This window comes from Molothrus aeneus, chromosome Z (assembly GCF_037042795.1).
Source record: "Molothrus aeneus isolate 106 chromosome Z, BPBGC_Maene_1.0, whole genome shotgun sequence".
Lineage (NCBI taxonomy): Eukaryota > Metazoa > Chordata > Aves > Passeriformes > Icteridae > Molothrus > Molothrus aeneus.
This window is the reverse complement of record NC_089680.1, coordinates 47,469,290-47,496,486: the sequence shown is the minus strand read 5'-3', so window position 1 is coordinate 47,496,486 and position 27,197 is coordinate 47,469,290. Positions and strand designations below refer to the sequence as shown.

The 27,197-nt window shown below is 51.7% G+C and overlaps 2 protein-coding genes across 2 annotated transcripts; both read right to left on the bottom strand.

Moving 5' to 3' along the window:
- Positions 1-270: 270 nt before the first annotated feature.
- LOC136569384 (serine/threonine-protein kinase PAK 3-like) lies at positions 271-17,039 on the bottom strand. The gene is given in 14 exon segments (XM_066569780.1): positions 271-360; positions 744-881; positions 1,340-1,536; positions 1,966-2,065; positions 2,712-2,829; positions 3,355-3,467; positions 4,597-4,645; positions 5,895-5,958; positions 6,905-7,003; positions 7,006-7,085; positions 7,312-7,434; positions 7,938-8,060; positions 8,446-8,483; positions 16,947-17,039. Coding segments are annotated over 14 exon segments (1,425 nt in total).
- A 361-nt stretch (positions 17,040-17,400) lies between these two features.
- Positions 17,401-26,119, bottom strand: LOC136569383 (serine/threonine-protein kinase PAK 3-like). Its single transcript, XM_066569779.1, has 13 exons — positions 26,111-26,119; positions 25,577-25,614; positions 25,069-25,191; positions 24,443-24,565; positions 24,036-24,214; positions 23,026-23,089; positions 21,725-21,773; positions 20,483-20,595; positions 19,840-19,957; positions 19,094-19,193; positions 18,468-18,664; positions 17,872-18,009; positions 17,401-17,490 (listed from the first exon to the last, which is right to left on the bottom strand). The coding sequence occupies exons 1-13, from the start codon at positions 26,117-26,119 to the stop codon at positions 17,401-17,403; spliced, it is 1,341 nt and encodes a 446-aa protein (XP_066425876.1).
- Between the last annotated feature and the right edge of the window lie 1,078 nt (positions 26,120-27,197).

Sequence of the window (27,197 nt, the reverse complement as noted above, 5' to 3'; positions counted from 1 at the left end):
GCACGCTTCCAAACCGTGCCACAAATCCCATCCATGTGTCTTCCCACATCGAAGAAACACCTGACCATTCAGAAGCAAATTTAGAGCTTATTCACAGGGTGAGAACAAAGGGATGCTTCCAGCACAGTGAAGGTTTCATTTCTTAGAGTATTTATTTTGACTACCAGTCTCAACAAACGACAAACTATGAGCTATAATCTAGAAACTACAAACTACGAGCTATAATCTACAAACTACAAACTCCTAAAACAACAATGGCCTCTTCCAGGGCTAGTATCTCCTGTTGGCCATAAACTGCTGTGTGGCCATGATCAGAGGCGTCAGGTCGGTGGTCGGCTTGGCTGATGTTACAAACGGATGCTGCCCAAAGAGAAAAAGAAAACATGAACTCACTGGCTGAAACAGGCTTTCTCTGGCTTCCAGAAAGACACGGAAAGAAGAAAAGGAGGGCATTCTGGGCACCACGGTCTCCACATCCAGGACCTTGCTACATGAGGCAAAATGGCTCCCAATCCCAAAAATCCGTGAATCCAGATGTCTTCAGCTTAAGGAGATTTGGTCTAGGTGACCTTGAAAGGCTCCTTCCAAGGCATCCTAGGCCAGGATTCTCCTTTGTTTTCCTTTGCAAGCCCCCAGACTGGAGATTCTTAGGAGCGGGCCCCATCAGACGCCTTGGACTTGAGCAGATGAGGAGCCCCTGGCAGCGGGCAGCTGGCGCAGCCTGCAGCCGCTTTGCCTTTTACCTGCAGCAGTTCCTGGGCAGACCAGCGCCTGTCCTCGTCCCTCTCCAGGCAGCAGTGCAGAAAGTCTCGCAACCACGCTGACTGTTGCCTGGGCTTCTGCAGCTTCGGCCTGCCCCCGCTGCTGATCAGCTCTTGAACCTAGAGAAGAAGGAAATGCCACGCTCTACCTGTCTCCTTCGCACCCCAAACTGCTCACACACACCCCACGGGACAGGCTCCACTCTCCCGTGGCACTTGACTCTCTGCCAGAGCCTGGCAGATACCTTTCCTACCCCTACTGAAAGAACACAAAGCCACAGGCAGCCATAGCCAGTCCAATAGGCAAAGGCTCTTGCCTTCACCCCTGATTTCACTGGCTGATGGGGACTAAAAGCCCAGCTTTGCCCTTTTGTCAAAGCTTCCGTCAAGCAAAAGGCATCACCATTTTTTGTGCGGTTCATGCACTGAAATGGCAAGGGGATGATCTGGACAAGGAGCACGAGAGACTATGCAGCCTGGAACCTCTCATTTCCAGGTGTTAGCAAGCTTGCCAGGCAGAAGAATAGGAGCAGATTGTGTTTGGGTGACAGCAGTATCTGAGAGCAGTTGCAGCGCACCGTGCGGGAGGTTTTCATCCGGTAAGGAGGCGCCCCTTCCACCATCTCGATCCCCACAATGCCGAAGGACCAGATGTCCACTTTGGGGCCATAGAGCTTCCTGGTGAAGATTTCTGGCGCCATCCAGTAAGTGGTCCCAACAGCTGATCTCCGTTTGCTCTGCTCAGCGGTCAGCTGAGCAGCAAGGCCAAAATCAGCTGAGGAGAAAAAACAGGCCAGCATGAATGAGGAAAGCAAACCAAAGAAATCCCCACTGTACCAATGTCCAAGAGGGCAGCGTGGAACCCGGCTGCCATCAAGGGGCCATGCTGCCATTCCTCTGGCCTGCAGCCCAGGAAATACCGAATTGGCCACTTAGCAAAAGCCCCAGCTTTCAGGCAGTGGCTTTTAGTGCCCTGAAGCTATTAGACTGTAAGTGCCTTGCTTGGGAAGGGACACACGCACAAGCCAAAGGCACTCCTGAGCCCTTCTTCCCAGCAACACCTCCCTGCACCTTGGGGCTGTGCTCTGTGCTTGCAGCAGGGCAGCCTGGACTGCCACAGGCACCACTGCAGGGAACCGGCAGTCACCCAAAGGCAGCCCCACACCGCAGCCTGCCACGGCTGAGCCTGGCCAACAACACCCACCCAACTTGACGGATCCGTCCAGACCCAGGAGAATGTTGTGGCTTTTGATGTCTCGGTGGATCACTTGCTTGGAGTGAAGGAAATCCAGGCCTTGCAGGCACTGAGAGAGGAAAAAGAAACACCAGCCTAAGTGGATTTCATCCCACAAGCGGGGAAGTGGCACACCTGCAACACTGCAACATTCCTGGGCCATGCTGAGCCATGGCACGACAGGCTGCTGGCAAGGGCAAGAGCTTGCTGCTCCAACACGAGGACAGCAGTGCCTTTCTAAGTGAGGGTGTGTTTGCTTCTGAAAGAGAAAAGACAATTGTTCCTCCGGCCACTGCCCTGCAACCACAGACTGCAGCAGCACTGCTGCAGTGGCTGTGCTCTCTCCAGCCAGACAAGAGTGGATGCTTTTGCAAACACCCCTTTGGTGCAAGGCTCTCTTCGAGGCTGAGCTCCATGACAGCCCAGTGTGTATCTTTGTCTGTGCCACTTATTTTACATTGTGCCACCAGCAACTTTGCCCGTCCGGGGAAGGAATGCAGCACACACAGGCTCCAGGCAAGAGTTTAGAGAGGCAAACACAAACACACGAGAAGAAGGGCAGGAACACTGGAAGGCACTTCAGATGCTCTTGCTACTGCCAGTCATAAGAGAAAGGCAGCAAGGAGGCTCAGAAGATGAAATCTCTCCTCTCCTTATCACCCATTTGGAAGGACCATCCTGACCAAGGCGTGGGAAGCACAGGCACCATCCCTTACCTCCCGAGAGACAGCTGCTATCTCTCCTTCTGCCAGGCGAGTCTCCCTGATAACATCGTGTGAGGAACCTCCATCCATGTATTCCATCACGAGCCAGAGTTCCTCGTCCAGCAGGTAGCTGAAAGGAGGAAACAACAGCCTGGAGATGAAGGCGTGCACTCACACCACCGGATGGATTCTTGTTTTTCTGTGTCTCTCTCAGAGGAAGACAGGAGGAATTGAGCAGTCATTCACTACGCTCTACAGGCCTTGAACTCTGGGCAGTCTAAAACACTGCTTGGTATATCCACACCAACGAACAGGCCAAGGGAAATACAATCTGCAGTGCTTTGGCAGCACTTCAGACCCATGGGGAAAAAATCCAACCCCAAACCCAACAAAACCATGGGGTGAGAGCACAGGAACTTTGAGGCTGTTGGTTCAGTAAGATAGGGCCAAGTCCGGCCTTTGAAAGCGCCCTTCAAACTCGGGATGCCAGGAAAGAGTAATGCAGCCCCAATGCAATCTCCTCCCAAGACACTGTAGATCAGCCCAGAAACAGGAATGAACAGCTCCATCCTCTGCCATCCACCAAAGGAGTGGTTGAACCTCTGGCTTGCAGGATGTGAATGACCTTTCAGAGCAGAACAGCAGAACCACTCACCTGTCTACATAGTTGACAAGGTTGGCGTGCTTATTGCCACGCATGACCTGGATTTCATTCAGGCACAGTTCGCTGCCGCTCTCTTGCAGGAGACTAATTTTCTTTATGGCCACCTAAAACGACATGGAAAACCATGAACCAAAGAAGTCTGTGGCACAGGACCACAAGGGCAACATGGAGACAGTGATTATGGGATGATAGTGCTGGGCTGGGCCAAGCTGCCTTGTGACAGGACATCAGACCGCCTGCTCGGGCACCTCCCAGGACACAGAGCCACATACCCTTTGCCCTGGAAACCTGGCAGAAACACGCTCTAAGCTCTCCACCTCAGACGTCTAACAACACTCACTGTGCCCAGGGCCAGTCTTCTCCCATGGCCTTACTTTATCATCCCCATGCTCATTCACACACCTCTTGCAAGCAGGAAGCCATTTTGTGCCAGTAAAAATGGAGCAAAACTGCTGGGAAACCATTGGCACTTCTACGGGATTTGATCATTACTCCAGCAGTCACTGGCATTCTCCATTGCACAACAACACAGCAAACAGTTAGAGATGTGGCAGATAAAATGCTGTCCTAACAACATCCTGAGGGCTATTCCTCCTAAGAAATAAAACCCTACATACTTCACGATGAAAAAAGTCCACGATGATGAAAACATCATTAAGGACACCTCCAAAAACCACAATCCTAGCACTTCCTCACTCCAGGAATTTTCATTTTGCTCCACTCAAATACTTTTCTTCACACCGCTGACATTTGCAATTACTGCCTAACTGTAAAAAGAAATAACCCATGCCATGATCTTCTAGGGATATACACCAGGCTACGAGCAGCGCTTAGGCCCTTGAGAGTCTCCTTGCAGACCACTCTGTCTAAGCACAGTTCCAAGGGCAGCACTGCAGGTGCCTACAGAACTACCAGCACGATTCCCATGTATTTGCTAACAGCCAGAAAAGAGAATTCAGGAACCCTGCAGCCCCAAAGAGCAGTGCCATGCTCTGAGACACCACCTGGGCACTAAGACGCAGCCAGCGTGTCCTCCTCTGGCCTCCTTGCATTCCCAGGGGCAGCTGAGAAGGACAAAATCTGTCCCCACTGTATTTGGCAGGCGGACACTGCTCTGCACTTCATCTGCCTTTGCAGCAAAGCTCTCCTGGCCACCCAAAGCTCAGCCACAGCTCACAGCAGAGGGGAGGGCACTCGAGAGCTGCAGAAGCTGCGGCGCTGCTTGGCGCTTACCTCTTCTCCTGTGGCAGTCTCCACTGCCATGCGCACCGTGCCAAAACCCCTAGAAACAAAACAGCAGCGGAGAAAGAAGAAGTCCTTTAGTCCCCGCCAGTGCAAGACACTGCAGTCCAATGGCAAATAAGTCCTGGGGCAAACAGTAAATGGAATAGGACAGATTCTCGTCTGGGTCTTTTCCCCCTTTTCTCTTTCTGTATCTGTATACATGTGTGGGATTTTTCCAGGAACTTGCCAGTTGGGCCTTCTCCCACCTCTCCTTGGAGCCTGTCTGCCAAACTCAAGCACCACTACTGAGGCCTTCTGAGAAGCCTGAGGCCACGGAACAGCCATTGGAGGAAAGCCTCCAGACACAGATCCCTTCTCCAGCTTGCAAGGAAGTTAGTGCCCGGCCACAGCTGCAGCCACAGCCAGAGCAGGGAAAGGCTTCCATTGCTGCACACACAAATGGAGAAGTCCTCAAAACACAGGATCCCTGGACAGCGGCGTTCTGAGTCCAGAGCTGTTGTCAGCTGCTTCTCTTCGGTGAACCAGACACCTGGAGGACTCTGCTTTTCTGGAGACTTCTTGTACATTTGGCTTCTCACAGGGAAAATGTTGCAAATCAGTCCCATTTCCAGTCAGCAGAGCCGGCTTTCAAAGCGAACAGCTTGCTGGATTCTTTGCAGGAAAGGCCTAAACCCCACAGGATCCACCAGGGTTCTGCCATCAGCCAGATGATGCCTTTTCCTCTGGAGTGCATTGGCACTGGCCATTGCCCTGAAGCTTTGTCTTTTGCCACCTCAGCTACAAAAGAGAGCTGCTTCTTTCCTTTCTGCTTTTGCCTGCTAGACTAGGTGGTGGCCATCCAGACCACTGAGTCTTGGTTTCAGCAAAATACTGGAAAGAAATGTTACCCAGAGCTGTTCCCTGACAGCTGTCAGCTGCTGACTTGACCTCTGAGGCAACAAAGTTTCTCCTCCTTTCATTCCCACGCATTCTGTATTCTTTTGAGACATGCAAAAATGCTTTCTCCTAGGAAGAGCGGCAATCAGGTGCAACAGACTTGAGGGACAGGAGATCTGCCAGGTGCTGCTCTTTGCCGCAGAAAAGACATTGCCAGCATCCAGGTGTCTTTGCCGCCATGCCTTCGGACCACAGCTGTAAATGCTGACCAGTACTGAGAGATCATCAGGCATCATCCTAACGCAGTGTCTGAACAGCTTTGGAGCTTGCCTGACGTCGCTCTGGGGAGATGTTACACCAGCAAAATGCACAGGCCCTGCCTTTGAAGAAGGAACTGTGGCTGCGCTCACCCTTTGCCAATGGTTTCCAGCTCTGTGTACTCAGCCTCAGGATCTCCCTCGCTCACCAGCATCTCTGTAAAAATCCCAAGGAAAGATGCTCACTTCAAAAGAGATCCCACCCTGCAGCAGATCAGAAAGGCAGCCCCACTCTCTGCGACTCTGGGCCCTTTCAACTCAGGCAGTCGGCAAACAACAACACCACCACACCACCACCGCCACCACCTCAGAAACAACAGCAGCAAGACGAGCAGCCCTGCAGCACAGATGGCCCGCACCAAACTAGAAGTCTAAACTAAAATCTAAGCACGTGCAGAAACAGTCAGAGGATACAGGGATCAGAAACCTGTAACCAAGAGAACTGGTTGTTGTCTAGAAATGTTAAGGGCAGCAGGAATAACAAAACCTTGCTGTTCTTGGCAATCAACACTCTGTGACCTTCAACCAAAGCTTTAATCCTTGCAAACATCAAAGGCATCTTGGCTCCTGGAATCAATTGTTCCCAACTGCTGCCCTTTGCAGAACAGCAAGAATATTGCAAAGTGCTTCCAGCAGAAGCACAGTCTGCAGCTTTAAGCAGGACAATTCTGCCTAAACAATGGCCTTCTGCCTTTCAGGAGCAGCAGCTCATGTTCCAACCTACTGTGCTGGGCCTTAGGAATGAGGTGCCTCAGCCTTTAGGACAGGCCGAGTTCTGAAGATGACCTTGGCCGTGCCCCACAGGAGCTCCTTGAGGCCTACTCATTGGCTGGGTCACGGCCTCCTGCTCAGCCAGAAACAACCTCTGGTTTGCCTTTTGCCTCCAGGGAAGCTCAGGCAAAGCCAAGCCAGGCTGAGCTGCTCTCAGAGGCAGGAGCAACACCCCGGTGACCCCTCACCACCTCAAAGCACAACAACAGGTCCCGTGTGGAGGCCTCAGGAGCTGGCACTCAGCTGAGGAGGAACAGGAGCTGGGACAGCTCATGCCGACACACACACACACAGGGCACTGCTCCAGCAGACAAGGATCACAAAGGACGTACTCAGCATGGCCAGGCACTTGTCCTCTGTCCTCTCTCCCAGCTGCTCTCTGCTGCCAGAGGAGCCACTCGTGCTCCAGATGCACGAGCTGCTCACGCTGCACTTGCCAGCCTGGGGACTGGAGGCTCCTTCAGAGCCTTCTGCTGCAGCTCCTGCAGGTGCCAGGACAGAGGAGGTGGAGCTCTGGGAAAAGAAAGGAGTGAGGTCACAAATGTGCCTGGCAGAGGTGCCCCTGCCATCCCATTTCAAATGCAAGCCCCTGGGAAGATGCTGCTGGCCACAGCCAGGGCTCTTCACCTCTCAGCTTTTGCAGCCCGCTTCTCCAGCTCAAGGCCCAAAATCCAAAGGCTGCTTTTACACCACGGACAAAATGGCACCACACACGCTGCTAACCAAAGCAGGCACTTACTGATGATGTTTGCTCTGGGCCTGGGCTGACAGCAGGGGCAGGTTCATGAGCACCTTCCTCCTCTTCAGCCTCTTCCTCGGGTGCAGAGGCAGCCAGAGCAGGTGCTGACACTGCCCTTCTGCTCTGGGGACACACAGCAGCATGAGGGACAGGAAAGAACCTGGCATTCACCACCTCACCTATATTCAGCTACAGGCCCCGCTGCATCTCAGCTGTTCCTTTAGCTACTGACAGCTGCTCTCTGCGCAGGGCCAGGTCCCTCCTGGGGACAGTGTCTCCTCATATCCTGCAAGCTTCTGAACTGCACCTTTGCACTGCTCCCTTCACTGGGGACACGGAGCCTGCAGAGCCACTGGCCACCAAGGGCCTCACTTGTACCCCAGCAGCATGTCAAGACATCCTAATGCTACCTCCCGTCTCTTGCTAAGACAAATTCACAGCCCCTTTCAGAACAGTAGGAAGGTGATCCCTGAACTTCCAAGTTCCAGGCCTCACTGCCTGCGGGAAGGGCAGGAAAGATTCCAGCCCTCAGCATGGTCCATGCCAGGCACGGGAGGTGCTGTCTGATCAGAAACTTGCAGCTATGCTTTGCTCCAGCCACAGGACTGCCCAGAGCTGCCACTTACTGATGCTGCATGCTCAGGCCCTGCAGTGGCAGCAGGTACACTTTGCTGGGCATCTTCCTCCCCTTGGGCCTCTTCTTCAGGAAGACACACAGCCACTGGAGGCTCCGAGGTTCCCTTAGGGCTCTGCAGACAGACAGCAGCATCAGGGACACATAACCTTCTTTATATTCAGCTCTAGACCCAGATGCACTCAGGAGAAAGCATCTGCAGAGAAATGGGATTCTAAGGTGCTCAGACTCCAGTAAAATGGGCCAGCTAGATGGCACTGCGCTCTCTTGTACAGGAGAAATTCCATCAGGGCAGCCACCACTTTCAGCTGCTTAAAAGTTCTGGAAAGGAACTGGAGAAAACAGCCCTGGGTCCTCCTGCTGCTGCTGTTGCTGCAAAGGGCCTGGGCTGTACTTTCATTCCTCCAGCCAGGCTGGCACCGGACCGCAACAGGCCCAGCTCACACCTTGCTCCGCAATTGCCAAATGCTACCAAGGCCAGAGGCTCCTTTGCCACTCACCCAAAGACCGGATTCTCTCCAGGCACGGCTGATGTGACCTGCAACACACAAGGGAAAAAGAACCAGATGCTCTAAGAAAACTGCCTGTGCTGGCCATGCCCACCCAAAAGTCAACCCAAAGACAGAGCATTCTGCTTTCACTACACCACTCCAGCAGCATCCCTTGTGGCACACAGCAAGCAAGACAACAGCAGCACAAAATACTGCCTGGTGTCTACCTTTTCTCCTCTTTGGCCACTCAACCCATAGAAACTTGAGACTGAGAAAGTCTACAAGTGGTTCTCTAACAGTCATTGCTTCTGCCCCACCTCAGCCAGCAGCGGCTACAGCTCCTCTCTTTCCTCTATTTCAGTCTTCTCAAGACATTGCATGCAGCAATTGCCGTGAGCTTACTGAAAACCTTTCCCCAAGGAGGCTTCACCCAAGTCCCTCTGAGCCATGGTGGCAGTTCTATCACGACACAGCACAGGAACAGCTCCTGTGTGTGGGAGCATACAAGAACTCCTCAGAAATGTCTATCTCAGAGGCCTTTACCAAGCTCATTCTGTGATTTCATCACAGAACAAATGGCTCTTTTAGCGCGCAGGAAGTGTCAAGTTCCACAGGCACATGCTGGGATGAGGGAATGCAGACAAGAAGCCTTGAACTGAGGGACTTTGCCTCAGTCCTGGAGAGCAGTGCACAGCTTTTACAAGGACGCCTGCCAAGCTCTCCCAGTCTCCCCATCCTGGAAGTTGTCTTGCTTGAGCCAGCAAAGTGAGGAGACTCCAGACTCCATTGCCACAGGCTGTGGCACGGCAGGAGCGGAATCCCCGCAGGCTACATCACAAATGCTGCCCATGCCCCACTGGCTAGAGACACGCCCTTCTTAGCTGGAGCTGTGGGCAGGGGCATTACCCAACTGAAGGCCTCTGTGTGGCATTTGGGTTTCCATATGCTGCACTGAACAAAAACGTCTACTTACGTGCCAGGTGGGTGAAAAAGTACCCGGAATAAGCCACGGTAAAAGCCGTGAAAGCTGCAGCACACACTCCCTCCATGGCTGGAGCAGTGCTGCTCAATCTGCAAGGGACAAAGCCTGTAGGGAGGAAACCAAAAAACTCAGAGTCCTGCTGGCAGAGACCTCGTCGATCAGCAGGTTCCCCTGCAGTGAGCGTGCCGCAGAGCTGCTCTGCACACTGAGCCCTTCCGGGCCTCGGCACAGCAACTCTGCCTGACAACGCTGCCATGCGGCCGCTGACATCACAATAGCAGTGCCCTGGGCTGCTTTGTGAGTTCATGCACAGAACCACACCTTCTCTACAGATAATGCCAAAAAAAGCCTGCAGCGTTCTCCTCTGCTACAAAGCCACACAAAAAGCCCTCCTAGTCCATCACCTGTTGCTCAAGGCATCTAAGAGTAAAAACACACTAAGCCCCTCTAGCCCACACTGAGAAGCTGAGCACTGAGAAGGGAGCAGGATGTGAAGAACCACATTAGTGCTCCTTGGCCACTATTGCTTCCGAGCAAAAACCAGAAGGCTTCTTCCAGCGGGACCTCCCTTAGTTCTAGAAAGCAGCAAACTATCAGAACCCAGGAAATTCCTCTGCCTGCCCTGGAGGGCTCAAGCCGCTGCCCAGGGCTCAGAGACTTTGGCACAGAACCCAAGATGACTGTGCCTTTGATTTAGCCCTTGGAAAAAACAATCACCAATCTTGATATGAAGAATTACAAGTCAAAAGAGTTTAAGTAGAATAATAGGTAGTTTGTCACCAGGTGAAAAATAGATTTTTGAGGTTTTTAAAATGACGGCTCGGGGGTCTCAAAATGCAGGAATTTGGATGTACCTTGTCCATTTTCCTCCTTCTTCCTAGCCTCCATCTTCTGGGTGATGATGGCACTTTTAGATTGGTTTAGAGAAGAAGCTCACTGTCTCACATAGGTGATAGGTATTGGGAAGTTATTGTAAATAGTGTACACATAGTTTTTAGTATAAAAAGACAACACTGCCTCTGAGGTGGGCAGTGTGCCTCAACCCAACCTGCTAGACAGACCTTGGCGGGTCGGAGAAAGAATATTATAGATAAGAAACAATAAACAACCTTGAGACCAAGAACAGAAGAGTTCCGACTCCTTCTTCAACTGCCGGGCTGGGGAAAGAGACTTTCTAACGCATCTCAGGGTCACTCTGACCAGCAGAGATACCAAGAGCAAACAGGGAGAAGCACGACTTCAATGACATTTAGAGTTTTATCCTAGGAAGAGAGACAAGGCCATGCGTCTTTCAGCATTGTTATTCAAAACATTTTACATCAAAGCCGTGGCTGGGATTTCAGCAGGGAAACGCCATGACAGGAAATGCAAGGAGGATCCTTCTCTCTGACTCAATCTAGCAGAGAGGCCTTGGCATCAAAGCACCACCACCTTTTTTCCCCCCACTTTTGTCCTTCCACAGTAATTTTTAGGACACAGGGCTGAGATGGGTGGCACTGAAGTGACAGCTCTGACACACAGCTGAAACCATCAGGGCCAGGGGGGCATGTGGGACTGTTTTTCTTCTCCAGCAGAACAAGGCAAGCCAGAGTGCTGACACTGATACCAAGTGAGTTCAGCCAAGCCCAAAGGGAGTGCAGCCAAGCCAAGTGCAGCCCAGCAGGCTGGTAGGAAGAGGCAGCGAAGCGGCAGATCCCATTCCCACGGACACGCCCGGCGTGGCGGACGATGGCAGCGGCAGTGCCAAACAGAGCTCCGCAGGGAGAGACAGACACCCATCACCATCGCCACTGCCACCAGCACTGCCGCAGAGAGGGAGCAGCAAACTGCCACTGCAGGTCCAGAGCTGCTCCCGGCAGCACCAGCAGCCCCCATCTACCATCAGAACCATGCTGTAAGCCCTGGCCATCCTGTCTTTGCTCCAGCGGCCCCGTGTGACACTGCACCTTTCTTGCTTAAGCCATTACCTCTTTCGCACAATTTTCTTCCTATTGCTGTCTACTACTTTTTTTTTTTTCCCCCTCACTACATTATAACTCTAACATTCTCAGCTTCTCATGGATTGGTTTTTCCATTGTCCCCCTCCATTGTGGTGGAGAAGGGGAGAGAGGAGAGGCTTTCCCAGGACTATCTCAAGATGAGGACATAGAAAGGAGGGAAGGCCTTAGAAAGAAAAAACAACGCTCAGGATGCCTCTTTGGGAAGGAAGCAAATGTGCAAGTTTCTTAATATCCAGCCACAAATCTCTGGAGTCTTGACAACCAAGAAGCACAGGAACCTGGAAACCTTGTTGTGAGACACTGGAGGACATTGCTGGCTCAAGCCCTTTCAGGCGCTTGTAGGTGGGGAAAGGGGCAGACCAAGCCTCGCTCTGCTGAGGCGATGCCCTACTCTGCACGCCCCACACCCCCAGGCCTGCATCCCAGCCCAGCTGTGGCCGCTGATCCCTGGCACACCAGAGGCAAGGCTCCACAGCTGTGTCTGGAGCCCCTAACCCAGCTCCTAAATGGCCAGGTGAGTGGCAGCCCCATGTGGGGGAAGGCCCCAGGAAAGCCAAAGGCTATTTACCTCAGGATGTGTGGCCACCACATCTCTTGACCCTACCTCCTCTTGGAATTTCTATCAGCTGAACACCACTGGAACCAGGAGTGGTAGCTATGTTGGTTCTTTTCTGTCATTCTCTCCTGCTCTTTCTTTTCCCAATTCCATCCTCTCAGATTTTTGAGAAATTTAAAATCTATCAGGCTTAGACTTTGTTAAGCTGAATGGGCTAAGTTAATGCTTCATGGAAAGTTTTATGTTGATTGAATCCTGCTCAAAGGGGTTTTTTGCCTTCAAAGTTCTCTGATTCTCAAAAATTGCCCGGGAAGGATTTTTTGTTGTTCCAGCTCCTGGAGAACGTCTCGTCAGTATTTCTCCTGCTTTTCTAACTCAGAGTACTTGAACAAGTTTAAGTCCTTTTAAAGTCTCTCATAGAGCAACGTTGTTGGGGCCTTACATCTTAATTGGCACAGCAAGCAGGGTACTCTTGAGGTGACACGGGCCTTTTATACAGCAGGAACTGCTGGTGACATAATAAAGGAGAAATCAATTTTCAAAGCTGCTATTTCCTGGCACAAAAGTAATGGAATCCCACGCAGAAACTGATCTGAACTGCTCTCCAGTGACCGACTTGCTAAAAGCTTCAATAAAAACTTGCCCAGCACGAAAGAGAGAGGGGGACTGAGGGAAACTGGCACCATCCGCAGTTACTTGTGCAGAAAAGGTGACCTTTGGCAGAAGAAAATTAAACATTCCCAGGGAAGGACCATGCCTGGTAGCCATAGGCATGGAGGTTTGACTCAGAGAGCTGAATGTTGCCCAACAGCTAGAAAAGGAGCTGAACCAATTGCAAATTGCCTCAGGGCCTGAAACAATAGGCGGCCTCAGGCCAGAGCAGGAACTGAATGCTGGGGTGAAGGCAGCCCCCAAAACATGAGAAACCACTGAAAGACGCTGCTGCAAAGCCAAAGAGCCTTAGAGCTGCAATTTAACACTGCTGGGCAAGGCCTGGAACCAGCGCTTTCCAGACTCCAGGAACAGCCGGGCCTCCCTGACTGCAAGGTCAGGCCCGCAGCCCCTGGCAGGGCTTTAATGCCTCAAAGCCCAACCTCGCCCCTCAGCCCAAACTGCGCCCGCCCCTCCCAAACACAGAGGCGGGACGGCGCCGAGGGGATGTCACCTTCCTCTGCTCCCTGCAGGACAGGTTCCGCTGTGCACAGCCCATCTTCTCCCCTCCTTCTCATCCCAAGCCCTCCCCGCGGATAAAGAAGGAATTCGCTCCTCAGGAGGCAGAGTCTGGGAGGGAGTGATACGTCAGTCTGCAACAGAAGTGGTTGAATTACACGGGAAAATTAACAATGATCCCAAAGAAATGGAGAATGTTTGGGGAATTTTTCTCTTGGGGAGGAATGAAATAAATCTTTTGGAGAAGGAAGCACATGGTGAAAAGCCCTGGTCTTCTGCCTGGGGAACAAGCTGTGGTTTGCAAAGTTTGGACCCCTTGGAGAGGGGAGAACCCCCAAGCAATGCATGAGAAACAGGGGATGTCCCGTTCACCTCCTTCAGTGTTATTGTAATTTATTTCAAAATTTATGGATGAAGGCTGAGAAAACAAAATCTCGGCACCACCTCCAAAACGTGAGTTGGGAGAAGGTGGTGAATTCAAATATCCCAAGAGGCTCTCTGGAAAGAAATTGGGCAATAAGTAGAGACTCATTTTCCCTGTATTCTCAAGGAAGCTTTGCAAACTGCTCCTCCTGTGCCTCCTTCTGGCAGCCGTGGGCATTGAGCCTTGTCTGCCACCAGAGCCTGGAGGCAGAAATGCTGCTGCTAGAGAATCTGTAACCCTTAGGAGAAAATGCTTTCATCATGGTGCAAGTTTGTTGTTTTGGTCTCACTGATGTGATAAATGGCTGTGATTCGTGCTAACAAAATTGTAAATATATCAATAGTTTTGGAAGATAGTTGGGAAAAGTATATGTGATCAGTGTTATGAAGCAGATAGGTTTTTTAGCTGATACCTGAGGGAAACAGGATACAGGGATTGGATTTCACCTTAGGGACGGACTAAGTATTGGTAAGGTACTTGATATTTGAAAGAAGGTAACTCTTGCCAAATACGTTTTATTAGTGATTGTCACTTTCTTGATGTCTTCTACATTTCTTTATACAGACTTTAATTGCAGGTTTGATTAAAGCATCACCAAAACTTTCTCAGGCAGAGAACACAAAAGTGGATAGTTCCTGTGTATGAAGTAGGTCCAAGTGGGACTGACTTTTCTTCTTTGAGAGGTGTTTCATGGAAAGATGAAGTGGTACAGGACTGAAGAACTGCTGTTCTTCACTGCATCGAGTGTTCCCATGTTTTTATCTTGCTAAGTTTTAAGACATTCATGTTCATGTGTTTTATATACATTTGGTGCAAGCACTATTGAGAAATTTTTGTATTTTCTCTCTGGTTGCCACAGGGGGTGGGGAAGATTCCTCCCTAAACTTTTCTTAGGAAAACTTTGAGACATCTTCCTATCGCCTCAGAGCAAAGCAGAAAATTACTCCACCAGGGCAAGTATGTGTAGGTTTGGTGGGGGATGTGTAGAGCATGATTGTGCAGAAGAAAGGCATGTGGAACTGTTGGTGGCCCCTGGAAGCAGGGAGAAAAGGGGCTGACAGAGGAGCAGAGGTGGCAGCTGGAAAGCTCTCTCCAGCTGTGGACATAGAAGGCAGAAGTGGTTAGGCTGACTGAAGACAAGAAGAAAGATTTTGGGTTTGAGAAGCACTGAAGGGTTAGGTGAAGTCAGGAAAGGTATTTGGTCTGAAGCCAGTAGCTTGACTGCAAGGATACGCTGAGGAGGTTGGAGCCTCTTGAGTTTTGTGATGTCTTTGAGCCCCACCCCTGAGGCAATCCAGACTATTGCGACTCTGAAGTCATTTCAGATGACGTTCCTGAGAAAGGCTGCTCTGCTGTCATTTTCTGAAAGACAGTGAGAGGATCCCTCTCTGGCTGCCTCTTCCCTTCTCTGCCCCACATGACAGCCAAAGTGAGTCCATTGCCAGCAGGAGGGGTGTGCAAATGGGGAATGTCCTGGGGACGCATGGCCAGCGTGGAGCACTGCTATTGGCATGCCAAAAGTCTGGTGGGGAGAAAGCTTCTTGTGTCTCGTTTGCAAGCTGAGCTTCCTATCCCCTTTCAAAGCCTTTCACAGTCTAGTGCTCTGTCAACAGTGCCTCAGTTCTGTGATGGGAATTGTGAAGTCCTTTCAGAGAAGCCTTGCCTGAAAGAGAACAGGTCTGGCTTGCAGTGCATTGCTCTGTAGGCCTTAGGAAGTTGCTTTGCCAGCCCTTACCCACTTACTGGCCAAAAAACACATGTGAAAGACCGAAGCTTTGCCAGCTGTGACAGTGCCCCAAAGAGAAGGCAGTTAGGGGCAAAATAAGGAGAATTATTTTGGTGCTGGCACACACATCAGGTACCAGGTGGGTGAGAAAAGCCATCTGTAAATAGCTCAGCTGACAATCAGGGAGGGGAAGGTGCAAAGAAAGGCAGAGGTAGAAATCTCAAAGGAATGAGAGGACTATGTACAGAAGTTGAAACTAGCCAAAAGAAAAAACAAAGAGTAATTGGATAAAATACTGAAAAAATTAAGCAAGTCTTCTCTTGGTGCTGGATGGTGCATTGGGGGATAGTGTTGGCAGCTTTGGGTGCCCATCCCAAAGCCATCACCTGTTTTCCCTCTGCTCTGAGACAGGTTCAGACAGGCTGTTGATCTGCATGGCCACTCCCAGTTGGCCCCAGATTCCTCTCCACTTCATGATCAGCTCACCATAAGTTTTCTGGCTGTCATCCATTGTGGCTTCTCTTCTCCTGAGCCTTGGTGTTGGTCATTGTTGTCTGATGTGTGGCTGTGTGGTCATTTTTGGCCCGTGCCCTCCAGGACAAACCCCCACACTCCCCCTTTTTTGTTTTATTTAAAATGAAAGGTATAACAATCATAGTAAAAATAATATCTTCTTATAGCTAAAACCAACACAATACTTAGTAGATTTTAACTAAACTTGGGAATTACAATAAACAGGTGGGTTGATATTGCAGACATAAGCAAACAAGAAGTAAATACAATTTTCATTTCCCCTCACTTCTCAGGCCCTGAGTCCCAGACGGCTCCCCGCCACTTCATTCCCCCTCACTTACCCACAAAACAAAAGAGAACAGAAAATCAAAGCCAAAAGACTTATGGTGGAACCTTTCCCAAGTGGCCTTCAGCAAACACACAAGTCAAAAGAAAAGGTTTCATGGGGGACTAGAATGGGGGAACCTTCCGGTGGTGCAGGGCACAGAACTCCTGTGGGGGCAACAGAGTCGGTCCTCCAGCTGTTTTTTTCTCAACTTTTATTGTAGCTCTGATCTCTGAAATACGTATTGCAGCAAAAATGGGGGACTGCTAATACAAGAAGAAAGCAGGGGCAGGGTTGAGGGCAGTCAGAAAGTGGGTTAGGGTAGAATCCAGGATGCCTGCCAGGGCCATCCTGGCAAGGGGTCAGAAGAGGAGGGGAGATGGCAGATGGCTGGTGGCTCGCCTGTGCTTGCTCTTGAGCAGGTTCCATCTCCCGGCCTGTCCTTCCCAGGGACAATGGGTTCAAGGAAGCAGGGGTGGAACAGGAAAACTGGGAAAGGAAGTCTATCAAATATTGTGCAACTAAAATTTAAATTTAAATGGTAGTCAAATATACCGTCAGTTACCAGCAAACAAAGCAAAGTAAATGATTTTCAATAATCACGGTATCAAATGTATATTGAAACAATAAACAGGAGACCAGGGGAGAGGTTAAAGTCTAGGGGACATTCTTCCAGGCCACAGCCCCAGGAAGTGCCCTAGCAGGCCCACAGGCCTCCACAGTGGCTCAGGCAGGTCCCAACTGCACAAGTTTTCACTCCCTCATGTTGGCCTTGGTTCCCGTGGCAGAACTTGCCTTCCTGCTGGACACTCACCTGCGCCTGAGCCCCTGGAGAAGCCCGGCTCCCTCCCCCTCTGCCCACAGCCACAGCAGCATCCCCAGCAGTGACACCACTGCTCTGCTCCATTCTGCCCTACTCTGCTCCTCTAGTCACAGCTGCAATGCCTGTATCTCCACAAGAGCTTGTGGCCTGGAGGCACTGAAGGAAGAAGACCTTTGCACGCTTCCAAACCGTGCCACAAATCCCATCCATGTGTCTTCCCACATCGAAGAAACACCTGACCATTCAGAAGCAAATTTAGAGCTTATTCACAGGGTGAGAACAAAGGGACCCTTCCAGCACAGTGAAGGTTTCATTTCTTAGAGTATTTATTTTGACTACCAGTCTCAACAAACTACAAACTATGAGCTATAATCTAGAAACTACAAACTACGAGCTATAATCTACAAACTACAAACTCCTAAAACAACAATGGCCTCTTCCAGGGCTAGTATCTCCTGTTGGCCATAAACTGCTGTGTGGCCATGATCAGAGGCGTCAGGTCGGTGGTCGGCTTGGCTGATGTTACAAACGGATGCTGCCCAAAGAGAAAAAGAAAACATGAACTCACTGGCTGAAACAGGCTTTCTCTGGCTTCCAGAAAGACACGGAAAGAAGAAAAGGAGGGCATTCTGGGCACCACGGTCTCCACATCCAGGAGGAGGCTACATGAGGCAAAATGCTCCCAATCCCACAAATCCGTGAATCCAGATGTCTTCAGCTTAAGGAGATTTGGTCTAGGTGACCTTGAAAGCTCCTTCCAAGGCATCCTAGGCCAGGATTCTCCTTTGTTTTCCTTTGCAAGCCCCCAGACTGGAGATTCTTAGGAGCGGGCCCCATCAGACGCCTTGGACTTGAGCAGATGAGGAGCCCCTGGCAGCGGGCAGCTGGCGCAGCCTGCAGCCGCTTTGCCTTTTACCTGCAGCAGTTCCTGGGCAGACCAGCGCCTGTCCTCGTCCCTCTCCAGGCAGCAGTGCAGAAAGTCTCGCAACCACGCTGACTGTTGCCTGGGCTTCTGCAGCTTCGGCCTGCCCCCGCTGCTGATCAGCTCTTGAACCTAGAGAAGAAGGAAATGCCACACTCTGCCTGTCTCTTTCGCACCCCAAACTGCTCACACACACCCCACGGGACAGGCTCCACTCTCCTGTGGCACTTTACTCCCTGCCAGAGCCTGGCAGATACCTTTCCTACCCCTACTGAAAGAACACAAAGCCACAGGCAGCCATAGCCAGTCCAATAGGCAAAGGCTCTTGCCTTCACCCCTGATTTCACTGGCTGATGGGGACTAAAAGCCCAGCTTTGCCCTTTTGTCAAAGCTTCCGTCAAGCAAAAGGCATCACCATTTTTTGTGCGGTTCGTGCACTGAAATGGCAAGGGGATGATCTGGACAAGGAGCACGAGAGACTATGCAGCCTGGAACCTCTCATTTCCAGGTGTTAGCAAGCTTGCCAGGCAGAAGAATGGGAGCAGATTGTGTTTGGGTGACAGCAGTATCTGAGAGCAGTTGCAGCGCACCGTGTGGGAGGTTTTCATCCGGTAAGGAGGCGCCCCTTCCACCATCTCGATCCCCACAATGCCGAAGGACCAGATGTCCACTTTGGGGCCATAGAGCTTCCTGGTGAAGATTTCTGGCGCCATCCAGTAAGTGGTCCCAACAGCTGATCTCCGTTTGCTCTGCTCAGCGGTCAGCTGAGCAGCAAGGCCAAAATCAGCTGAGGAGAAAAAACAGGCCAGCATGAATGAGGAAAGCAAACCAAAGAAATCCCCACTGTACCAATGTCCAAGAGGGCAGCGTGGAACCCGGCTGCCATCAAGGGGCCATGCTGCCATTCCTCTGGCCTGCAGCCCAGGAAATACCGAATTGGCCACTTAGCAAAAGCCCCAGCTTTCAGGCAGTGGCTTTTAGTGCCCTGAAGCTATTAGACTGTAAGTGCCTTGCTTGGGAAGGGACACACGCACAAGCCAAAGGCACTCCTGAGCCCTTCTTCCCAGCAACACCTCCCTGCACCTTGGGGCTGTGCTCTGTGCTTGCAGCAGGGCAGCCTGGACTGCCACAGGCACCACTGCAGGGAACCGGCAGTCACCCAAAGGCAGCCCCACACCGCAGCCTGCCACGGCTGAGCCTGGCACACAACACCCACCCAACTTGACGGATCTGTCCAGACCCAGGAGAATGTTGTGGCTTTTGACGTCTCGGTGGATCACTTGCTTGGAGTGAAGGAAATCCAGGCCTTGCAGGCACTGAGAGAGGAAAAAGAAACACCAGCCTAAGTGGATTTCATCCCACAAGCGGGGAAGTGGCACATCTGCAACACTGCAACATTCCTGGGCCATGCTGAGCCATGGCACGACAGGCTGCTGGCAAGGGCAAGAGCTTGCTGCTCCAACACGAGGACAGCAGTGCCTTTCTAAGTGAGGGTGTGTTTGCTTCTGAAAGAGAAAAGACAATTGTTCCTCCGGCCACTGCCCTGCAACCACAGACTGCAGCAGCACTGCTGCAGTGGCTGTGCTCTCTCCAGCCAGACAAGAGTGGATGCTTTTGCAAACACCCCTTTGGTGCAAGGCTCTCTTCGAGGCTGAGCTCCATGACAGCCCAGTGTGTATCTTTGTCTGTGCCACTTATTTTACATTGTGCCACCAGCAACTTTGCCCGTCCGGGGAAGGAATGCAGCACACACAGGCTCCAGGCAAGAGTTTAGAGAGGCAAACACAAACACACGAGAAGAAGGGCAGGAACACTGGAAGGCACTTCAGATGCTCTTGCTACTGCCAGTCATAAGAGAAAGGCAGCAAGGAGGCTCAGAAGATGAAATCTCTCCTCTCCTTATCACCCATTTGGAAGGACCATCCCGACCAAGGCGTGGGAAGCACAGGCACCATCCCTTACCTCCCGAGAGACAGCTGCTATCTCTCCTTCTGCCAGGCGAGTCTCCCTGATAACATCGTGTGAGGAACCTCCATCCATGTATTCCATGACGAGCCAGAGTTCCTCGTCCAGCAGGTAGCTGAAAGGAGGAAACAACAGCCTGGAGATGAAGGCGTGCACTCACACCACCGGATGGATTCTTGTTTTTCTGTGTCTCTCTCAGAGGAAGACAGGAGGAATTGAGCAGTCATTCACTACGCTCTACAGGCCTTGAACTCTGGGCAGTCTAAAACACTGCTTGGTATATCCACACCAACGAACAGGCCAAGGGAAATACAATCTGCAGTGCTTTGGCAGCACTTCAGACCCATGGGGAAAAAATCCAACCCCAAACCCAACAAAACCATGGGGTGAGAGCACAGGAACTTTGAGGCTGTTGGTTCAGTAAGATAGGGCCAAGTCCGGCCTTTGAAAGCGCCCTTCAAACTCGGGATGCCAGGAAAGAGTAATGCAGCCCCAATGCAATCTCCTCCCAAGACACTGTAGATCAGCCCAGAAACAGGAATGAACAGCTCCATCCTCTGCCATCCACCAAAGGAGTGGTTGAACCTCTGGCTTGCAGGATGTGAATGACCTTTCAGAGCAGAACAGCAGAACCACTCACCTGTCTACATAGTTGACAAGGTTGGCGTGCTTATTGCCACGCATGACCTGGATTTCATTCAGGCACAGTTCGCTGCCGCTCTCTTGCAGGAGACTAATTTTCTTTATGGCCACCTAAAACGACATGGAAAACCATGAACCAAAGAAGTCTGTGGCACAGGACCACAAGGGCAACATGGAGACAGTGATTATGGGATGATAGTGCTGGGCTGGGCCAAGCTGCCTTGTGACAGGACATCAGACCGCCTGCTCGGGCACCTCCCAGGACACAGAGCCACATACCCTTTGCCCTGGAAACCTGGCAGACACACGCTCTAAGCTCTCCACCTCAGACGTCTAACAACACTCACTGTGCCCAGGGCCAGTCTTCTCCCATGGCCTTACTTTATCATCCCCATGCTCATTCACACACCTCTTGCAAGCAGGAAGCCATTTTGTGCCAGTAAAAATGGAGCAAAACTGCTGGGAAACCATTGGCACTTCTAGGGGATTTGATCATTACTCCAGCAGTCACTCGCATTCTCCATTGCACAACAACAAAGCAAACAGTTAGAGATGTGGCAGATAAAATGCTGTCCTAACAACATCCTGAGGGCTATTCCTCCTAAGAAATAAAACCCTACATACTTCACGATGAAAAAAGTCCACGATGATGAAAACATCATTAAGGACACCTCCAAAAACCACAATCCAAGCACTTCCTCACTCCAGGAATTTTCATTTTGCTCCACTCAAATACTTTTCTTCACACCACTGACGTTTGCAATTACTGCCTAACTGTAAAAAGAAATAACCCATGCCATGATCATCTAGGGATATACACCGGGCTATGAGCAGGGCTTAGGCCCTTGAGAGTCTCCTTGCAGACCACTCTGTCTAAGCACAGTTCCAAGGGCAGCACTGCAGGTGCCTACAGAACTACCAGCACGATTCCCATGTATTTGCTAACAGCCAGAAAAGAGAACTCAGGAACCCTGCAGCCCCAAAGGGCAGTGCCATGCTCTGAGACACCACCTGGGCACTAAGACGCAGCCAGCGTGTCCTCCTCTGGCCTCCTTGCATTCCCAGGGGCAGCTGAGAAGGACAAAATCTGTCCCCACTGTATTTGGCAGGCGGACACTGCTCTGCACTTCATCTGCCTTTGCAGCAAAGCTCTCCTGGCCACCCAAAGCTCAGCCACAGCTCACAGCAGAGGGGAGGGCACTCGAGAGCTGCAGAAGCTGCGGCGCTGCTTGGCGCTTACCTCTTCTCCTGTGGCAGTCTCCACTGCCATGCACACCGTGCCGAAACCCCTAGAAACAAAACAGCAGCGGAGAAAGAAGAAGTCCTTTAGTCCCTGCCAGTGCAAGACACTGCAGTCCAATGGCAAATAAGTCCTGGGGCAAACAGTAAATGGAATAGGACAGATTCTCGTCTGGGTCTTTTCCCCCTTTTCTCTTTCTGTATCTGTATACATGTGTGGGATTTTTCCAGGAACTTGCCAGTTGGGCCTTCTCCCACCTCTCCTTGGAGCCTGTCTGCCAAACTCAAGCACCACTACTGAGGCCTTCTGAGAAGCCTGAGGCCACGGAACAGCCATTGGAGGAAAGCCTCCAGACACAGATCCCTTCTCCAGCTTGCAAGGAAGTTAGTGCCCGGCCACAGCTGCAGCCACAGCCAGAGCAGGGAAAGGCTTCCATTGCTGCACACACAAATGGAGAAGTCCTCAAAACACAGGATCCTTGGACAGCGGCGTTCTGAGTCCAGAGCTGTTGTCAGCTGCTTCTCTTCGGTGCACCAGACACCTGGAGGACTCTGCTTTTCTGGAGACTTCTTGTACATTTGGCTTCTCACAGGGAAAATGTTGCAAATCAGTCCCATTTCCAGTCAGCAGAGCCGGCTTTCAAAGGGAACAGCTTGGTGGATTCTTTGCAGGAAAGGCCTAAACCCCACAGGATCCACCAGGGTTCTGCCATCAGCCAGATGATGCCTTTTCCTCTGGAGTGCATTGGCACTGGCCATTGCCCTGACAAAGCTTTGTCTTTTGCCACCTCAGCTACAAAAGAGAGCTGCTTCTTTCCTTTCTGCTTTTGCCTGCTAGACTAGGTGGTGGCCATCCAGACCACTGAATCTTGGTTTCAGCAAAATACTGGAAAGAAATGTTACCCAGAGCTGTTCCCTGACAGCTGTCAGCTGCTGACTTGACCTCTGAGGCAACAAAGTTTCTCCTCCTTTCATTCCCACGCATTCTGTATTCTTTTGAGACATGCAAAAATGCTTTCTCCTAGGAAGAGCGGCAATCAGGTGCAACAGACTTGAGGGACAGGAGATCTGCCAGGTGCTGCTCTTTGCCGCAGAAAAGACATTGCCAGCATCCAGGTGTCTTTGCCGCCATGCCTTCGGACCACAGCTGTAAATGCTGGCCAGTACTGAGAGATCATCAGGCATCATCCTAACGCAGTGTCTGAACAGCTTTGGAGCTTGCCTGACGTCGCTCTGGGGAGATGTGACACCAGCAAAATGCACAGGCCCTGCCTTTGAAGAAGGAACTGTGGCTGCGCTCACCCTTTGCCAATGGTTTCCAGCTCTGTGTACTCAGCCTCAGGATCTCCCTCGCTCACCAGCATCTCTGTAAAAATCCCAAGGAAAGATGCTCACTTCAAAAGAGATCCCACCGTGCAGCAGATCAGAAAGGCAGCCCCACTCTCTGCGACTCTGGGCCCTTTCAACTCAGGCAATCGGCAAACAACAACACCACCACACCACCACCGCCACCACCTCAGAAACAACAGCAGCAAGACGAGCAGCCCTGCAGCACAGATGGCCCGCACCAAACTAGAAGTCTAAACTAAAATCTAAGCACGTGCAGAAACAGTCAGAGGATACAGGGATCAGAAACCTGTAACCAAGAGAACTGGTTGTTGTCTAGAAATGTTAAGGGCAGCAGGAATAACAAAACCTTGCTGTTCTTGGCAATCAACACTCTGTGACCTTCAACCAAAGCTTTAATCCTTGCAAACATCAAAGGCATCTTGGCTCCTGGAATCAATTGTTCCCAACTGCTGCCCTTTGCAGAACAGCAAGAATATTGCAAAGTGCTTCCAGCAGAAGCACAATCTGCAGCTTTAAGCAGGACAATTCTGCCTAAACAATGGCCTTCTGCCTTTCAGGAGCAGCAGCTCATGTTCCAAACTACTGTGCTGGGCCTTAGGAATGAGGTGCCTCAGCCTTTAGGACAGGCCGAGTTCTGAAGATGACCTTGGCCGTGCCCCACAGGAGCTCCTTGAGGCCTACTCATTGGCTGGGTCACGGCCTCCTGCTCAGCCAGAAACAACCTCTGGTTTGCCTTTTGCCTCCAGGGAAGCTCAGGCAAAGCCAAGCCAGGCTGAGCTGCTCTCAGAGGCAGGAGCAACACCCCAGTGACCCCTCACCACCTCAAAGCACAACAACAGGTCCTGTGTGGAGGCCTCAGGAGCTGGCACTCAGCTGAGGAGGAACAGGAGCTGGGACAGCTCATGCCGACACACGCACACACAGGGCACTGCTCCAGCAGACAAGGATCACAAAGGACGTACTCAGCATGGCCAGGCACTTGTCCTCTGTCCTCTCTCCCAGCTGCTCTCTGCTGCCAGAGGAGCCACTCGTGCTCCAGATGCACGAGCTGCTCACGCTGCACTTGCCAGCCTGGGGACTGGAGGCTCCTTCAGAGCCTTCTGCTGCAGCTCCTGCAGGTGCCAGGACAGAGGAGGTGGAGCTCTGGGAAAAGAAAGGAGTGAGGTCACAAATGTGCCTGGCAGAGGTGCCCCTGCCATCCCATTTCAAATGCAAGCCCCTGGGAAGATGCTGCTGGCCACAGCCAGGGCTCTTCACCTCTCAGCTTTTGCAGCCCGCTTCTCCAGCTCAAGGCCCAAAATCCAAAGGCTGCTTTTACACCACGGACAAAATGGCACCACACACGCTGCTAACCAAAGCAGGCACTTACTGATGATGTTTGCTCTGGGCCTGGGCTGACAGCAGGGGCAGGTTCATGAGCACCTTCCTCCTCTTCAGCCTCTTCCTCGGGTGCAGAGGCAGCCAGAGCAGGTGCTGACGCTGCCCTTCTGCTCTGGGGACACACAGCAGCATGAGGGACAGGAAAGAACCTGGCATTCACCACCTCACCTATATTCAGCTACAGGCCCCGCTGCATCTCAGCTGTTCCTTTAGCTACTGACAGCTGCTCTCTGCGCAGGGCCAGGTCCCTCCTGGGGACAGTGTCTCCTCATATCCTGCAAGCTTCTGAACTGCACCTTTGCACTGCTCTCTTCACTGGGGACACGGAGCCTGCACAGCCACTGGCCACCAAGGGCCTCACTTGTACCCCAGCAGCATGCCAAGACATCCTAATGCTACCTCCCATCTCTTGCTAAGACAGATTCACAGCCCCTTTCAGAACAGTAGGAAGGTGATCCCTGAACTTCCAAGTTCCAGGCCTCACTGCCTGCGGGAAGGGCAGGAAAGATTCCAGCCCTCAGCATGGTCCATGCCAGGCACGGGAGGTGCTGTCTGATCAGAAACTTGCAGCTATGCTTTGCTCCAGCCACAGGACTGCCCAGAGCTGCCACTTACTGATGCTGCATGCTCAGGCCCTGCAGTGGCAGCAGGTACACTTTGCTGGGCATCTTCCTCCCCTTGGGCCTCTTCTTCAGGAAGACACACAGCCACTGGAGGCTCCGAGGTTCCCTTAGGGCTCTGCAGACAGACAGCAGTGTCAGGGACACGTAACCTCCTTTATATTCAGCTCTAGACCCAGATGCACTCAGGAGAAAGCATCTGCAGAGAAATGGGATTCTAAGGTGCTCAGACTCCAGTAAAATGGGCCAGCTAGATGGCACTGCGCTCTCTTGTGCAGGAGAAATTCCATCAGGGCAGCCACCACTTTCAGCTGCTTAAAAGTTCTGGAAAGGAACTGGAGAAAACAGCCCTGGGTCCTCCTGCTGCTGCTGTTGCTGCAAAGGGCCTGGGCTGTACTTTCATTCATCCAGCCAGGCTGGCACCAGACCGCAACAGGCCCAGCTCACACCTTGCTCCACAATTGACAAATGCTACCAAGGCCAGAGGCTCCTTTGCCACTCACCCAAAGACCGGATTCTCTCCAGGCACGGCTGATGTGACCTGCAACACACAAGGGAAAAAGAACCAGATGCTCTAAGAAAACTGCCTGTGCTGGCCATGCCCACCCAAAAGTCAACCCAAAGACAGAGCATTCTGCTTTCACTACACCACTCCAGCAGCATCCCTTGTGGCACACAGCAAGCAAGACAACAGCAGCACAAAATACTGCCTGGTGTCTACCTTTTCTCCTCTTTGGCCACTCAACCCATAGAAACTTGAGACTGAGAAAGTCTACAAGTGGTTCTCTAACAGTCATTGCTTCTGCCCCACCTCACCCAGCAGCGGCTACAGCTCCTCTCTTTCCTCTATTTCAGTCTTCTCAAGACATTGCATGCAGCAATTGCCGTGAGCTTACTGAAAACCTTTCCCCAGGGAGGCTTCACCCAAGTCCCTCTGAGCCATGGTGGCAGTTCTATCACGACACAGCACAGGAACAGCTCCTGTGTGTGGGAGCATACAAGAACTCCTCAGAAATGTCTATCTCAGAGGCCTTTACCAAGCTCATTCTGCGATTTCATCACAGAACAAATGGCTCTTTTAGCGCGCAGGAAGTGTCAAGTTCCACAGGCACATGCTGGGATGAGGGAATGCAGACAAGAAGCCTTGAACTGAGGGACTTTGCCTCAGTCCTGGAGAGTAGTGCACAGCTTTTACTGTGGACGCCTGCCAAGCTCTCCCAGTCTTCCCATCCTGGAAGTTGTCTTGCTTGAGCCAGCAAAGTGAGGAGACTCCAGACTCCATTGCCACAGGCTGTGGCACGGCAGGAGCGGAATCCCCGCAGGCTACATCACAAATGCTGCCCATGCCCCACTGGCTAGAGACACGCCCTTCTTAGCTGGAGCTGTGAGCAGGGGCATTACCCAACTGAAGGCCTCTGTGTGGCATTTGGGTTTCCATATGCTGCACTGAACAAAAACAGCTACTTACATGCCAGGTGGGTGAAAAAGTACCCGGAATAAGCCACGGTAAAAGCCGTGAAAGCTGCAGCACACACTCCCTCCATGGCTGGAGCAGTGCTGCTCAATCTGCAAGGGACAAAGCCTGTAGGGAGAAAACCAAAAAACTCAGAGTCCTGCTGGCAGAGACCTCGTCGATCAGCAGGTTCCCCTGCAGTGAGCGTGCCGCAGAGCTGCTCTGCACACTGAGCCCTTCCGGGCCTCGGCACAGCAACTCTGCCTGACAACGCTGCCATGCGGCCGCTGACATCACAATAGCAGTGCCCTGGGCTGCTTTGTGAGTTCATGCACAGAACCACACCTTCTCTACAGATAATGCCAAAAAAAGCCTGCAGAGTTCTCCTCTGCTACAAAGCCACACAAAAAGCCCTCCTAGTCCATCACCTGTTGCTCAAGGCATCTAAGAGTAAAAACACACTAAGCCCCTCTAGCCCACACTGAGAAGCTGAGCACTGAGAAGGGAGCAGGATGTGAGGAACCACATTAGTGCTCTTTGGCCACTATTGCTTCCGCGCAAAAACCAGAAGGCTTCTTCCAGCGGGACCTCCCTTAGTTCTAGAAAGCAGCAAACTATCAGAACCCAGGAAATTCCTCTGCCTGCCCTGGAGGGCTCAAGCCGCTGCCCGG